At 27.6% G+C, this 15,470-nt stretch overlaps 1 protein-coding gene and 1 pseudogene across 2 annotated transcripts; both read right to left on the bottom strand.

Annotated features, from left to right (window-relative positions):
* Positions 1-79: 79 nt before the first annotated feature.
* On the bottom strand, positions 80-7,471 carry MKS88_004374 (annotated as a pseudogene). Its single transcript has 12 exons — positions 7,267-7,471; positions 6,135-6,933; positions 5,860-5,930; positions 5,630-5,742; positions 5,373-5,450; positions 5,141-5,208; positions 4,580-4,739; positions 4,307-4,351; positions 4,032-4,066; positions 2,975-3,478; positions 512-2,768; positions 83-358 (listed from the first exon to the last, which is right to left on the bottom strand). Coding segments are annotated over exons 1-12 (4,611 nt in total).
* A 1,319-nt stretch (positions 7,472-8,790) lies between these two features.
* Positions 8,791-15,167, bottom strand: MKS88_004375 (histone deacetylase; the record flags this gene model as incomplete). Its single annotated transcript, XM_067217546.1, has 3 exons — positions 8,791-8,845; positions 9,159-10,635; positions 10,745-15,167. The coding sequence occupies 3 exons, from the start codon at positions 15,165-15,167 to the stop codon at positions 8,791-8,793; spliced, it is 5,955 nt and encodes a 1,984-aa protein (XP_067071963.1).
* Between the last annotated feature and the right edge of the window lie 303 nt (positions 15,168-15,470).

Below are 15,470 nucleotides of genomic sequence, written 5' to 3' on the forward strand. Positions count from 1 at the left end.
TTCATGATACTGTTTACTAACTTCATTTTATATTTGCAATATTTTTTAATGTAAAAATATACGCGATCTCCAGAAACTGTCAAGATAATGTGCTTGCAGATTCTTTAAAATAGAAGAAAATGTTCGATAAATAGATCCTAAAATCTTTTAATAAAAATGAGCATTTTATATGCATTTCATCAAAATGATCACTCTTTCGTAGTTCTTTTTCTAATTCTATTTTTAATTTTCTATTTTCAATTTTGCTGAAGGACGAAATAAAATGTATGTAGCATTTGAAAAATTCCATACATAATATAATGCCAGTAGCATATAATTCACCGTTTGTGCTTACCTTCGTTTTCAGCAACTTGTGAACCTTAAAAGGGAAGTATTGCGTGCATAAACATGTGTAAGCGTATATACATACATACATACATATATTATTCATGCCATAACATTATATCGAATCGATGTACACGTACATTAATCTGGATATGAATATTTCCACAGATACATGAGGATGACTTACCAAAAACAACTGCCTACATATCAGGAGAGTTAAATTTCTTGCGTGCTGCAAAGTTTTTACGCGCACTAGAAGGTACAAAATTATATTTACGATGATATGAATTATATCAAATTTACAGCATTTATTTTTTTTTATTGCATTTACGATAAATTTAAATGAGAACATATCAACAAAATGATAGGAAAAATAGGAAATATTCTTTAAACTTATGGTAAATATATTTCCACTTGTTATGACTTGTTTTTCTTTTCCTTTATGTGGGTATATTCCCCTTTTAATTTCAACATTTAATAAAATAAACTTGTTTGTAAGAAGTATTTTATAAATCCTTTTATTAAATGTAAAAGTGATTGGTATTTGAAACAAAATATTAGTTTCCTTAAACTCTTGTTCATAATTATCATAATAAAAATGTCTTTGAGTAATTAATAATTTATTCCTTTTTTTTAAAAATTTAAAAAAGATCTTCGGAGGGCCAACAATGTTTATATAATTTTCGAGAATATTTTTCAAATTGTTTTTCTTCACGTACGCTACTTTTGCCTTCTTCGTGATACTCTGTACGTTTACTCGTGCAAAGTTGTCTAGGCTTTTTTCATTCCTTGCGTTCGTTCGGATGTTGGAACATTTTTCATTTTTTTGGCTCTTTTTCCACCTTTTGTTAATTTTCCCCTTATATATTGTAACCCCTCCAAGGGCTCTATACCTTCTATGTATTTTCCTATAATAGGTTAGAAAGTACTTCTTAAAAGATGGTTTTAAAAAGTTTGACCAGAAAAGCGGAATGATCACAGAATTGTAAGTACTTGCAAAATTTTTATTTTTCCTGTGTGCTTTTTTTTTTTTCGTATAATTTATCCATTTTCTTTTACATGCTGATTTAACCCTTATTAGCTTTACGAAGCTTCTTGTGAAAAATTTTTTTTTTTTTTTGATAAATTTTATTACCTGTTCAGCTATTTTTCTATATTTATGGCAATTAAGGAAAAAAGGTTTAATGCGAAAAAGTTGGAAAAAAAAATGAAAAAGAGTTACAATTTTGCTCCAGTTTATAGAACGATTGTAAAAAGTGAAATATAGCAAATTCATGATCGTATCAAAGTGTGGTCTCGACACGATACTTATAATTTTAAAAACGTACATTCCTTTGTTGTATGTGAGAATGTTGTAAAAATGGTGCACGTCCCTTACGCGTAGGTTTTCCAAGGTAGCTGTTGCTGTTGGTGAACCCCCTTTTCTGCTTATGACTCTAGGACAGTCATGAAGTTTGTATAAGTTACTATCTATGTTCAACGCATGGTTGTAAGCATTCAGAACATCCGTCGTTAGGACGTAGAAGTAATATTCAAGCGTAATAAAAATAAATACTGTCAATTTTATATGCTTCCTATTTTTCAATTTTTTCAAAATATATTTAGTATATTTTAATTCATAATATCTTGTTAGCCCTTCCTTACACCATAAATATTTTTCTTTTCTAAAATATAGGCAGTTTCCCCAAAGGGTATGAAAAATTTCATGAACAATTAATTTGACTTGTAAGAAAAGTTTATCCAAATTGTCATTTTCATTTTCCTCATTGATTTGAATAAATGATATAAGAAACGTAACACAGTTGTAATTTTCTTCACCTGCATATTTGTACTTATTTAATAGTATACATTGTAAGAAGGTATTTTGTAACAACTTTTTTCTAAATATACTTATATTCATGAACATTAACAATATCTTACTTAAAATTTTTGTAAAATATGAGTACTTACTCATTTCATTTTTTCTATAATTTTCAATATATATAAAAATAGGAAATCCTTTAATTTTAAACTCTATTTTGTGATATATTCCAATGAATAAACAAAAAGTGTAATTTGCTATTTTACTTGTAGTATAAAATTCGAAAGTTATATACTCTTTTTCTTTCTTCACTTGGTTTGTAATTTTTTTACACAATTCTTTTCTACATGTTCCCCCCTTTGTCCGTTTTCTTCTTGCGTAGTTACTCTTTATACAGGTATGCTCCTCAAGTCGATGCCCGTACTCAGGACGCTGCACGTAACCGAAGCAACTACATAAAAGAAAACAAGTAAAACACTCGTTGCACTTACTGTGGTACACCCCTTTTAACTTAGTGTTACTCACCACTAGATTGGATGGCCTTAAAAGTTTAACAGCACTCCTTTTCATCCTTTTCCTCTTCTCACCTTTGTAAAACTCCCTTTCATCTTCGTATTTTTCTTTCCCTTTTTTCACATTGGATCTGCATGACCATTTAGTACCTCTCAAGTGTAAATTAACGTAGGGCATAAAAAAGGAAAAGTCGTCTCTTTTTTTTTTTTTTTTTTTATATAGTTAGACTTAATTTCAAACGATAATTTTAATTTAAATTTGACTCTATGAATAGTACTCTGTATACATGGAAAGATTGAAGGAAGGAAAAAGAATTCACAAAAAGTGTTTATATACGTATAGGTATGTTTATCCTCAAATTTCATTTTTTTAAAATCAAAATTTAATGTCTTCTTTTCCGCATTTTGAAAACATAAGTGGTAACAGTTGTTGTGGCTAGTAGTTATCCCATCCTTTATATTCTTGTTATTTTTACTAATTAATGAATTTTTCTTTTTATTTAAATTTTTCAAAACATTTGAAATATATATACCTTCTACTTTATTCTCATCATTTTCGTTATAAAAAAAAATAATAAGTCTATATATACCTTTTTCATTAAGCTCTTTCATGTGAATGTCAAAATAGCTTCTCCCCTTTTTTACATCATCTTTTGTTATTATTGTATATATATCACAAGACGGGTTGGTAAGCACACATTTCAAAATATGGAAATGTTTTGTGTCGCTATAAATTCTTATCTTCTTTTCACTCTCTGCTTTTTTCAAAAAATGTATTTCAGAATACCCATAATATTTTAAACAGGGTTTTAATTTTAAAAAGAGTAAATGAACACTATACCTGCACGCAAAAGAAGAAGAAAAAAAAAAAAATAATAAAAAAAAAAAATAAAGATGATCACTTCCGATATTTGGTTATAACACTACCCCATTTTTTATCAACCTACAAATGATGCTATATATATATATGTACATACATATGCATACATATACGTACATACACGTGTACGTATATATTTCTCTATCTTTTTGTGGCTCTTTTTCAGCAAATACATTAAAGGTTTTATTAGTCTGTTTGCTCTTATATGTTTTCTTAAATGGTACAAATGTAGCTGTTTTGTGTTCATTATACTTTTTTTTTTTTTATTATACTTAGGTAATTAAAAAGTAAAACGAGAATTATGAAAAAGAAGAAAAAGAAGAAAATAAAGATAGTAAAAGAAACAAGAAAATTAAAAAAAATATATTAACCATAAAATTACAAAAAGGATTAAATAAATAAACACTAAAAGAAACATATACATATATTACATATATATACATAAACATGCATACATATCAATGTGAACATTTTTTAAAAAGGGCTCCTATTAAAAAAAGGAAGAATTATTAACTAATCGATGTGGAAATTTTCGTTGCTTAAAATATGCTAAAAAAAAAAAAAAGAAAAAAAAATGCACATACGTATGCATATGTTTATGCATGTATGTATATATATGTTGGTATACGTATATACGTATATGAGCATATGCACAAGTATTACATGTCGACGCTTACAACATATATTTGAGCTTCATTTCTGCATATACACATGTACACATATATATATATAGGTATATATGCATATGCAAAAGTATGTTATATGCAGGTGTATCAATGTGTTGCTCACCTTTAAAAGCTTGATAGGCTTTACTGTTCGAAATAAAACAAAAAGCTGCGGGGAGAGGGGGAAAAAAGAAGAAAAAAAAGGAAAAACAATAAGGGAAAAAATGAAAAGCGAAAAACGAAAAGCGAAAAACGAAAAACGAAAAACGAAAAATGCAAAACGAAAAACGAAAAATGCAAAATGCAAAATGAAAAACGAAAAATGCAAAATGAAATAAGCAGGGCCACATATAATATGGTGATACACAAAATTCTTCTTTACATTTTGTTAGCTTACTGTGACATATAAAACAATATCAAAGGAAATGTCAAAAAAAACATACAAAAACTCATGTGAGCTGTATAAATCAATATTCGATGGAGATAGGCACAAAACTTTGTAAATAATTAACAAAATGGGCTTAATTATTACAGCAAAAAATATGACCCTATATTTTCTGTTAATTCAAAGAAGACAGAAATGAAAATAGATAAGGGGAAAGGAAATATGATAAAAAAATGACAAAATAAAGAGATAAAAAATGACAAAATAAAGAGATAAAAAATGACAAAATAAAGAGATAAAAAATAACAAAATAAAGAGATAAAAAATAACAAAATAGAGAATAAGGCAAAAAGGGAATTTAAAAAAAAAAAAATATATGTGCACAAGTATTCCATTTATTACGACGTTTAAAAAAAACAATGGCTGCAAACTGGTTGGGAATTAATAAAGTATATCACGTTTGGACAAAATTTAGCAAAATTGTAACAAAATGCAGTGATATCTAGCAAAATGACAAAATTAACGTCAATAAAATTTTTTTTAACAATTTCGTTGTTTTTTATTTCTACTTACTTGTATATATCATATTTTTTATACAACTCAGCAACATGAAAAGATAAATTTTCTTCTGATAAACGTGCCTGAATATTTAACAGTAAAAGAAGAACAAAAATTTTAATTGTACGCACACAAAAACGCTCAAATTTTGCACAATTACGTTTTAAAATAATACAAATAAACGTAAATGATATTATTAGGAATTGCATTTTTTTATCCACATTTCATGATCCATTTTTGTTTTTACCGAAAGGAACGTTGAGGTAAAATTTATGGCAATAAAAATAAATAAATATGCAAAGGCTTGGAGTATATATCGGGGGGCCTAATAAGTGGGAGCAAGAAGAAATTGTAAAATGAAGAAGTGTATAACTGCACATATACGTATATACGTGTGTACACATGTGGGAAAATCCCTGTTGCCGCTGCAAATACGAACGAAAGAAATTTCCACTTCCATTTCCATACATACACACACAAATGTGCACAGCCCATATTTCTTACTTGAAAATTTCCCAAGAATATTTCAAATATTCCTGTGTAAAAGGAAATGACTGAAAAACAAATCATAAACTGTATCTCTATTCTGCTTAGGTGGCTCCTTATGTACATGTCGCCTTAAGAACGAAGCAAAGTATAGAAGTTAAATGAAAGGAGGAAAAAAAAAAAAAAAAAAAGTAATTAGACATATCACAACATCAAAAAATAAATAAAAAAAGAAAAATACTCTTTACCTAGAGAAACTTGCAAATATATTATGAAGGAAATTATCTCTTGAATTTTCTTCATGATATTTGCCGATACCCTAAAACGGAACAAAAAAAAATAAAATATATAAAATATAAAAATAATAAAAGGACAAAATAATTAAAGGACAAAATAATAAAAGGGCAAAATAACAAAGTAAGTCATGAGCATAGCACAGTAGTGGGAACAAACAGGGACGAGCATGACAAGAATAGCAAAATTTGCTAGCCAAGGTACAACCGTTTTGTGTCGTCTTTCCTACCAAAAGTACAGGTACATATATCCCTTATCTCTTATGAAATTTACATTTTTATAATTAAAATATGTTGAAAGAAGAAAGAACAACATATTTAATATCATAAATAAATCTGACTTTTCTCTATATTTAATAAAATATAATATTAATATTACTAATATAATTAGTAGTATAATGGTTGTAAAATAAAGTACATTGGGTATAAAAAGAAAATCGTGCGATAAATGTTTTGTTTTATAATCATAAAAAACAATATTCCCTTTTAAGTTAATTTTTAATTTATTATTATTTATTAAAAATAACATATATCTATTTTTTTGGCTAATTTTTATGGTTTTCTTAATTATTCCTTTATTTAATGGATAACGTTTAATACTATTGAAGTGAGATGTAAATATATAATTTTCATCATTTTTTAACGAAGGTTCTAGTTTATTTTTCAGTCTTATATAATTTAACCACTGATCCGCAGTTATGAGAATTAGAAATAGGTTATTCGACTTGTAGTCAGCGGTCCAGTCGAGTTCGTTCTCTACCGTTCCGTCGTTGTGCCTGTTATCCTTAGCGTTATTATAGCTATTATTGCTACTGTTATGAGCTTTAATGATCAATTTATTTTTATCCCCATAGTTACAAATACTCTTACTTACCCCCCGTTTACTAAAATATTCTCTTTCAACATTAAAATTATTTAGTATGTTTATTGAGTTCTTATTTGCCTTTGCTAATATTTCTTGATTTTTGCTTTTCTTTTTTACCAGTTTGTTTTCCTTAAAATCAATTGTCATGTCGATGTTTATTTCTCCTAAAAAGCGGGAATTCCATGAATATGCTTAGGTATAGAAACATACACACAAGCATTTAAAGCAAACACACAGAAGGCACACGCAACAAATGCGTATAGCACGGATGTACTTTTTCAATGTTTTTTTTTTTTTTTTTTCGCTTTAATATATACCCTTACAAATGTACGTACGAACATTCAATGTTCTAACTTGTCACACATGTATACATTATATGGATTTACATACATATGTAAGTATTTGCATGCATACATTTTGTGTGTATATACATATATAAATATACACATATATATACATACGTACAGGAGCATATATGCATATACGCGGTACAGTACCTTCATCGACCGAAAAGAAATACGACGGTTTAAAATTGTAATAGCTTGCGGCTAACAAATGTTCATTTTTATATAAAAATATAAATAAGTCATCTTTGTCAGCTACATTGATGTTTAATATGTAACCCTTACATTTGTTAATACAAATGAAACATATGAATAGTAATAATATACCTATGTTAAAATAACGCGTTTTCAATCTCATCTTTTCATGGCATTTTTATAACATATAACAAAAAAAAAAAAAAAAATATATATATAAATATATATATAATAAAACATTTTTTTGGAAATCTATTTTTTTTTATTTGATTTTATTATTAGTTTACAATTTTTTTTTTTTTTTTTTTAAAAAATAGCATAGGTTTTTCTAATTAACTTTTATTAACATATTTATGTGCAAAGAACAAAGAAGAAAGCAGTATACGACGAATGATAACTCAAAAAAGTTTAAATAACTTGAATTTTGTATGATAATTCTAATGCGCGTATATACTTATATATGCACATACATAAGTATAATATATATATAAACATGTACATATATAAAAAACATATACATATATAAACATATACATATATAAAAAACATATACATATATAAACATATACATATATAAACATATACATATATAAAAAACATATACATATATAAACATATACATATATATGGATAACGTAAAAACGTAAACTTAAAAAAAAAAAACTGCCCACACAGTACAAATATTTAACGTACAATATTTATATAATATTTTGAAATTTTACGGAAAAAAAAAAAAAAAAAATATATATATATATATATGCAAAAACGACGTAAAATAAATAGAAGTAAATTAAAAGTGACGTAAAAAAATAGGGGGAAATAAAAGAAATGGAAAAATAAAGCAGCAGTAGTATTCAGAGAAGGGTAAAATAAATTCCAGGAAAAAGAGATGAATAAAAGGGAAAAGTGTTTGAAATTAACATACATGCACAGTGCAGGTAAAAACAACGAAGTTAAATAGAATCAAACAAAAAACAATTTCGTACTGCTACAATTTTTATAATGAATTTTTTCGACACTTTTTAAAAATATTCTTCCTTTTACTAAAATACATTCATAATAAAAAGTAAAAAAGAAAAAAAAATAATAATAATAAAATATAAAATAAAATGACTGTAAAAGACAAACGAAAAGTGAACGTAAGCAAAGGTTATAAACCTAGATCTTTTAAAAGATTAAGCGTATAAACAGAGACAGGGAAGCGCGTATACGTAATATATATATACACACACACATTTGGTTACTATGCCGAAGGAAAATAAATCTAGCATTTTTATCCTTTTAATCAGCCAAAAAAAAATAAATAAATTATAAAATAGAAAAATAGAACAATAAAAAAATAAAAATATATAAAATAAATAAATAAATAAATATATATATATATATATATATGTGTGTATATACATATATACATACATATATACAAATAAATAAACGAATAAAAGGCAAGAAAAAAGAAAATAGCAAAAAAAAAGGCTTTCCTTAACTCTTCTTGGGCTTCCACAAATTCCTGAATTCAAATTTCGTATTTGGGTGCCTATATAATGTGATAAACAAAAAAAAAAAAAAAAAAAAAAAGATATATAAATATGCTTTGCCAAACTAGTCATATATATATAAACATTTGCGCACACATGTAATCACGCAAGCAGGAATAAGCGCATGACTTATGCATCCTCGCATAGAGATGTGTTCTTTGTTTTAAGTTTTATGCGTGGTAAAAAATTAGGTAAAACAAAGCGTATATTATGTTCATGTATATGCGCACGTACACATATATACTTCCATAGATATATACATAAGCATAACCGTATATATATATGACGCCTATTTTTTTCGTTTATAGTTACCGCTGAGCGAGGTCGGATGCCAAATTGGAAAAATCCGATGGGCTGTTCAAAGTAGAGAAATAATGATTTGCTTCTTCTGACAAAGTGCGAGTGTCCTTATTATTACAATTTTTACATTCAACCAAATTAATTTTAAAATGGCTCATTACTTGATAAAAGTACGACTCATATGGTAATTTAATCTCTTTCATTCTGGAAAAATCTATATTTCCTTGATTTAGTAAATTTTCGAAATATAATTTGTGTTTAACTAAAAGGCTATTTACCTTCCTTTTCATTTTATTCTCTTTCTTGTCAAATTCTTTCATATAATTCTTATATTCAGTTACTTGTTCTGTTAAATGCAAATTTTCGGTTTCCCTTGTTTTTTCTTTAAAAACAGTAAAGTAATTTGTAAACATAATATGTATTTTATTTTTTCCTACACTGATATGAGGAAATCGGAGGAAAGAATTTCTTCTGACTTTTTGATTTTTTCGGCTATTTTGGTTATTTTGTTTTTTCTGATTATTTTGATTTTTCATATATTTCACATTCATATCACCACGTGTGGCCAAGCAATTTGCGCAATTTGCGCAATTTGCATCCTTCCACGCTCCTTTTAAACAATTTGTGTTAGCTGTTGTTTCCTTGTACTGGTCTGGGATAATACTGCCACATGCTTTTGTTACGCTTCCATTTACACGCCCATTTATGCATCCATTTATGCGTCCATTTGTAATACTACCAATAACTCTGGGCGTCTTTGAGCCCGTTCTTCCACTGTTAGCACGCTTCTTTTTATGCGATACGAAGTACATATCACTGTAGTAGAAAGACAGCACGTGCTCCAGAACAGACAAACTAAAGACGGAAGCCATATCATTTGAAGTGTTATATCCACCTTCCAAAACACTTATTATTGGGAAATGTAATTGATTTTGTAAGGATACAATTAAATTTGTCAAGTAGAAATATGTGGATGTATTTTTCTTAACAAATCCATTGTTAACATAATCTAATTTATGACCATCAAAACCAGCTGATAAGAATAATAATTTGGGTTTAAAATGATATAAATGAATCAAAATATTGTTATGAAATAATTGTAAAAATTCTTGCTCGTTCATATTTTTTTTTAAGGTAACATTAATTATATAAGGTTCCAACTCAACTGTATCATAACCAGTTCCAGGATAAAAATAACCATCAAACGCATGAATGGAACTAAAAAAAATATTTTTCCTGTCATTTTGATCCCTCCATCCTTTCCAACTATATATATCAACATAATTATTAACTCTTATTTTTTTTAATCCTAAATTTCTAATAATTTGTTCTGTTCCATTACCATGATGAATGTCAAAATCGATGATTGCAATTCTTTCATATTTTTCATATTTATATTTCGCATATGATATACCTATAGCTATATTATTTAAAATACAAAACCCTTGACTTCCTGCTGCTCTATCTTCATCGGTTAAATTAAATTGTGCTGCACCAAATGTTCCTAGGTGATGTCCAGGTGGTCTAACTACACAAAAAATTTTTTTTTTTTTTTTTTTTTTTGAAATATACATAATCAACTGCTTTTAAAACGACACCACTTGCATTTAGTGCACAATTAAAAGAATGTTTATTCACAAATGTGTCATTATCTATTAGTACTAATTTTTCAGTTTTTTCCCTTCCAATACTCATACTACTCCACCTTCTAATGTTATTCCTCACTTCTACATTATCCTTCATGTATACTGTATTACTATAACTTGGTACTTTTTCATTCGATTTACTGTTTCCCTCTGATATTTCCTCACTACGTTTTCTCTCGTAAGAGTATTCCTTACAAGTACGCTCTGTGTGTGAGCCCTCATTGCTTATTTTGGGTTCGTGATAACCATCGTTTGATTTTTCCTTTTTATGATAATCATCCTTCAATTTTTCCCTTTCGTTATAACCATAATTAAATATATTTTTTTCCTTTGCTTCGTCAGCAGTTCCCATCGCGTGTCCTTCCCCAGTATTAGCACCTCTAATATTGTTGTTATCAACATGGACATTCTGCATGCTACCATTTTTCATATCACCACTCACATTATTACTTCCACTCTGAGCATTTTCCCCCGCTCCTTCACACAAGCCTCTAATATCGTCATTGTTTGCCAGCATTAGCAAATGCTCTAAAGCCTTGTGCTCAGTACTACTATTGTTATATTGCGCCGACATGGTTAAATAATTTTTTTTTTCTCTTTTTGTTTGTTGTAAAAAGTTGTTATATGTATCATCATATTCATTTAAAGTGCATCTCTTCATTTTATGCAACAACATTTTTAAGTAGGATATGTCATGTACTCTTAAGATATCACTAGCCACAGCTTTTCTTTGAATCCTCCTTAATTTAAAATTAACAAATGTATTCATCTTTAATATTCCATGTTTATCTGAAATTAATACATCTAATCTACTAGAATTTTCTGGAATGTTACTTTTAATTTTGTTCCTTATATATGGATAGTCACTTGGTTCTGGTACAAAAATATGTTTTACACATTCATTAGAATAAAATATTTCTAATCTATTATCTTTGTTTATTCTTTTTTTTATAATATAATTGTTTATAAAGTTTACACTTTTTCTTTTTTTCACTCTAATATTATTTACTACCATATTTTGCTCTCTTTTCCTTTCCTTTTGTTTTTCTACCAAAGCGCAATTCGTATCCAATAACTTTTCATGTATAGTATGCTCATCAACATTTTGACTATAACTTCCTCCCTTAGAACTAATACAACTAATTGATTCATTAGTCTTTGCATTATACCCATTGTACATATTATCTATATCTTTATAATTGTTTATATGAAATGAACAGTTTGAAAATCCAGAATTTTTTTTGTTTTTCTTTATGGAAAACATTTCCTCCTCGAGATATTTTATGTCCTCATTTTTTCTTTTCTTATTTTGTTTCTTCTTATATACATTAGAAATGTGCACGTTCCGACTAATAATGTTATCACACCATTTTATAAACGTGTTTGCACAATTGTACATATTGGCAAAAGAGCACAAGAAATTAAACATGATCTCTTTTTGCACAATATAACAAAAAATATATTTATTATAATTAAAAAGGATCTTTAAAAACTCAAAATTTCCTAGTTCTATGATTTTTATAATTACACTTATAAATAATTTAACAACGTTGTGAATAAATTTTCTATTTGTCTTCTTATTGTAATGGGAAAAAAAAAAGTCGTCCTTGATGTATTTCTCACTAAAATTAATATCATTATGACTAGAGTTATTACGATTAGCGCTATTGCGATTGGCACTATTACAAATGATACTATTATATCTACTGCTATTATGACTACTACCATTACTATTATTATTACTACTACCATTACTATTATTATTACTACTACCATTACTATTATTATTACTACTACCATTACTATTATTATTACTACTACCATAACTAATATTATTACTACTATTCCTGTTGTCTTCATTTTTATTTTCTTCCATTCTGCCTCTAAACAAAAGAGAGCCATCGTCCCTGCTCCCCTGTGAGCACGCATTATTTTTTTCATAGAACAGACTTATATCTGCAGTGATGTCTTTACTGCCAACGTTAGAAGGCTCAATTAGGTCTATTTCTTTTCTTTTTTTTCTAGTCAATCCCTCCTCCTCGTTAATCTCTTCTTTATGGTTCATTGTTATATCATTTTTAACCACAACATTCATTTGACTGGTCCCCCTCCTATCTGTATTTGAAATATTGTTATCATTAGCTGTGTTACTGTGGACATGTACATGCGTATCTATGTGTGTGTCTATACGTGTGTTTATGCTTGTGTTCATGTGTGTCCGTGTACGCGTCCGTGCGTTTATTTTCTCTTTTTCTTTAACTTTTTCTTTTTTTTTCCGCCTTTTGTGTTGTTCTGCAAGGAAGAAGAAAAGATACTCCACAGTGTTATGAAGTAGTAATAAAAAAATATACTTATCACAATTGTACAATGTGCAGTGCACTGGTAGCTCCGACTTCTCATTGTATGCTATTAAATTGACGTTTAAATTTAAAAGAAGAAAAATAATATTAAGATTTGAAATTAAACAAGCTTTATGTATTAACGTATTTTCATTATCATCCCTAATATTAAAATTTATTAACTTCTTCCATACATCATGCACAAACATTTTATCCTTGCAGTTAACAACTCCCTTTTTTTCACTTAAATTTTTCTGTATATCTCTTAAAACATAATTTCCGTAAATCTTTTCTAAATCTTTTAAGGACTTTTTTTTTTTTTTATTACTTTTTACGAATTCGAAAAAGTGCTCATTTATGTCTTTCCCTAATAAGGGCATGTTATCATTCGAGGGCTTACAATCTTCCTCCTTCAGCTGGGTCAACACAACATCGGCATCTGTACCTCCCTTACCAGTACATAAGCTGGCATTATAGTCCTCCTCACCAATATCCTTATCATCAATGTTAACCTCGTTATCATCACGACTACAGTTCCTGCGAGCAACTACACTTGTATTGATTTGCTTAACACTACTACACAAATGGTCATTCGACATTTTTCCCTTCAGTGTGCACTCTTCATTACATACATCGTAAGGTATAACATCTGCGTGTTTTTCATTTTGTTCCTCATCATATGAACAGTAAAATTCTTTTTTTAAAAATTGATCTACTTCTTTTTCATCAGAGGAATTACTTAAACAACTTATACTTTTTGCACTGCTAACACTACCACTGTTATCTGACAAGAGAACGTAGTTATCTATTTTATCTTTCCTTTTTTTTCTATTCCTAACTTTAACAAGTTTATTTTTAACTAATGTTTTTACATTGTTATAGTAATCATTAATATAAATCGTTGGTATAATAACATGTTTAAAAAATGGGGTTTTAAAATAAAGTTTTTTAAAATTGCTTTTTTTTTTTTTTTTCTTTCCTTCTAAAGTCTTCGTACATTTTTCCTTCTCCAATAAATTATTCTTTTTTTCATCTTCTAGTGAGTTGGCATATTTTGCTTCCACCACAGAGTTATCATTTTTATTATCATTTTTATTATCATTTTTATTATCATTTTTATTACCATTTTTATTACCATTTTTATTACCATTTTTATTACCATTTTTATTACCATTTTTATTACCATTTTTATTACCATTTTTATTACTATTATTAGTAGCAGTATTATTTTCTTTTTTTTTTTTTTTTTTTCTTCTTTTTTTCTTCACATTGTGATATGTTTCAAAAAAGTTTCTGGAAAAAGAAAACGAGGGCAGAGCGTGATAGAATAATACATTTCTGAGTATCCTAAAAATACGTTCATGATATTTCTTTATGTATATTCTTGAAAATAAAATTTTTATAAAATTTTCGTTTGAAAATACGTCAAAAAAGTATGCTGTGCAAAGTGTAAGAGGAGATCTACCACTTGAATCGTATTTGCAGCTGTCACATAACACACTGATACTGTTATGACGACTTAAGTTGTCGGTGTTACTGAATTCGTTACTACCGTTGTTATAGCTACTCGTCTTGTTGTTATCGTTATTATTACTTCCCTGGTGAATTTTTTTTAAGTCGTCAAAATCGTTACTTGAGTTTAAGCAGTTTTTTGCTTTTATTTCGTCTAATATTCTTAACTTAAAAATTAGAGTGTAAAAATTATTGGGCAAATTTAATATATGCTTATAAAAATTTTTATATATTCTCAAGTCATTATTTCTTAGACATTTTATGTAGTGATGAATATACGGGTAATATAAAAGTAAAAAGCATATATAAGATTTACAATAATAAAAGCAAGTTTCTAGCGCGTTCTTATTTTCATAATTGACATCATTAATAATGTTTCTATATTCGCTTTTTAATATATAACAAATGTAGCTTATTTTGTTATTAATAATGTTTAATGTTAACAAATTATCTTTTTTTTTTTTTTTTAGTTTATCCAATTCATATTCGTAACGAATATTTCGTTTATCCTTTAAAATTTCCATTTTTTCACCAGCATATTTTTGTAAACGGAAAAAAAAAAAGGAAAGAATGAACGAATGAAAGTATAAAAGAAAGAAGAGGGAGGGGTTGTTAAAACGTAATGCTGTACGGCATACGCATATCAGAATATACGCTCTTAAACTGTAAACGTATATACCTCCGTATGGATGTATATTCTTTTATATACTACTATTTCATAGAGCCAGTTTTATGTACAAATTATACTTGTACATACTTATTGCAATCAAATATAACAACAAAAAGTAAAGGTAACGTGAAAAAAACCTGCCAGTGAAGGTCTAAGC

This window comes from Plasmodium brasilianum, chromosome 12 (genome assembly GCF_023973825.1).
Source record: "Plasmodium brasilianum strain Bolivian I chromosome 12, whole genome shotgun sequence".
NCBI classification, from domain to species: domain Eukaryota; phylum Apicomplexa; class Aconoidasida; order Haemosporida; family Plasmodiidae; genus Plasmodium; species Plasmodium brasilianum.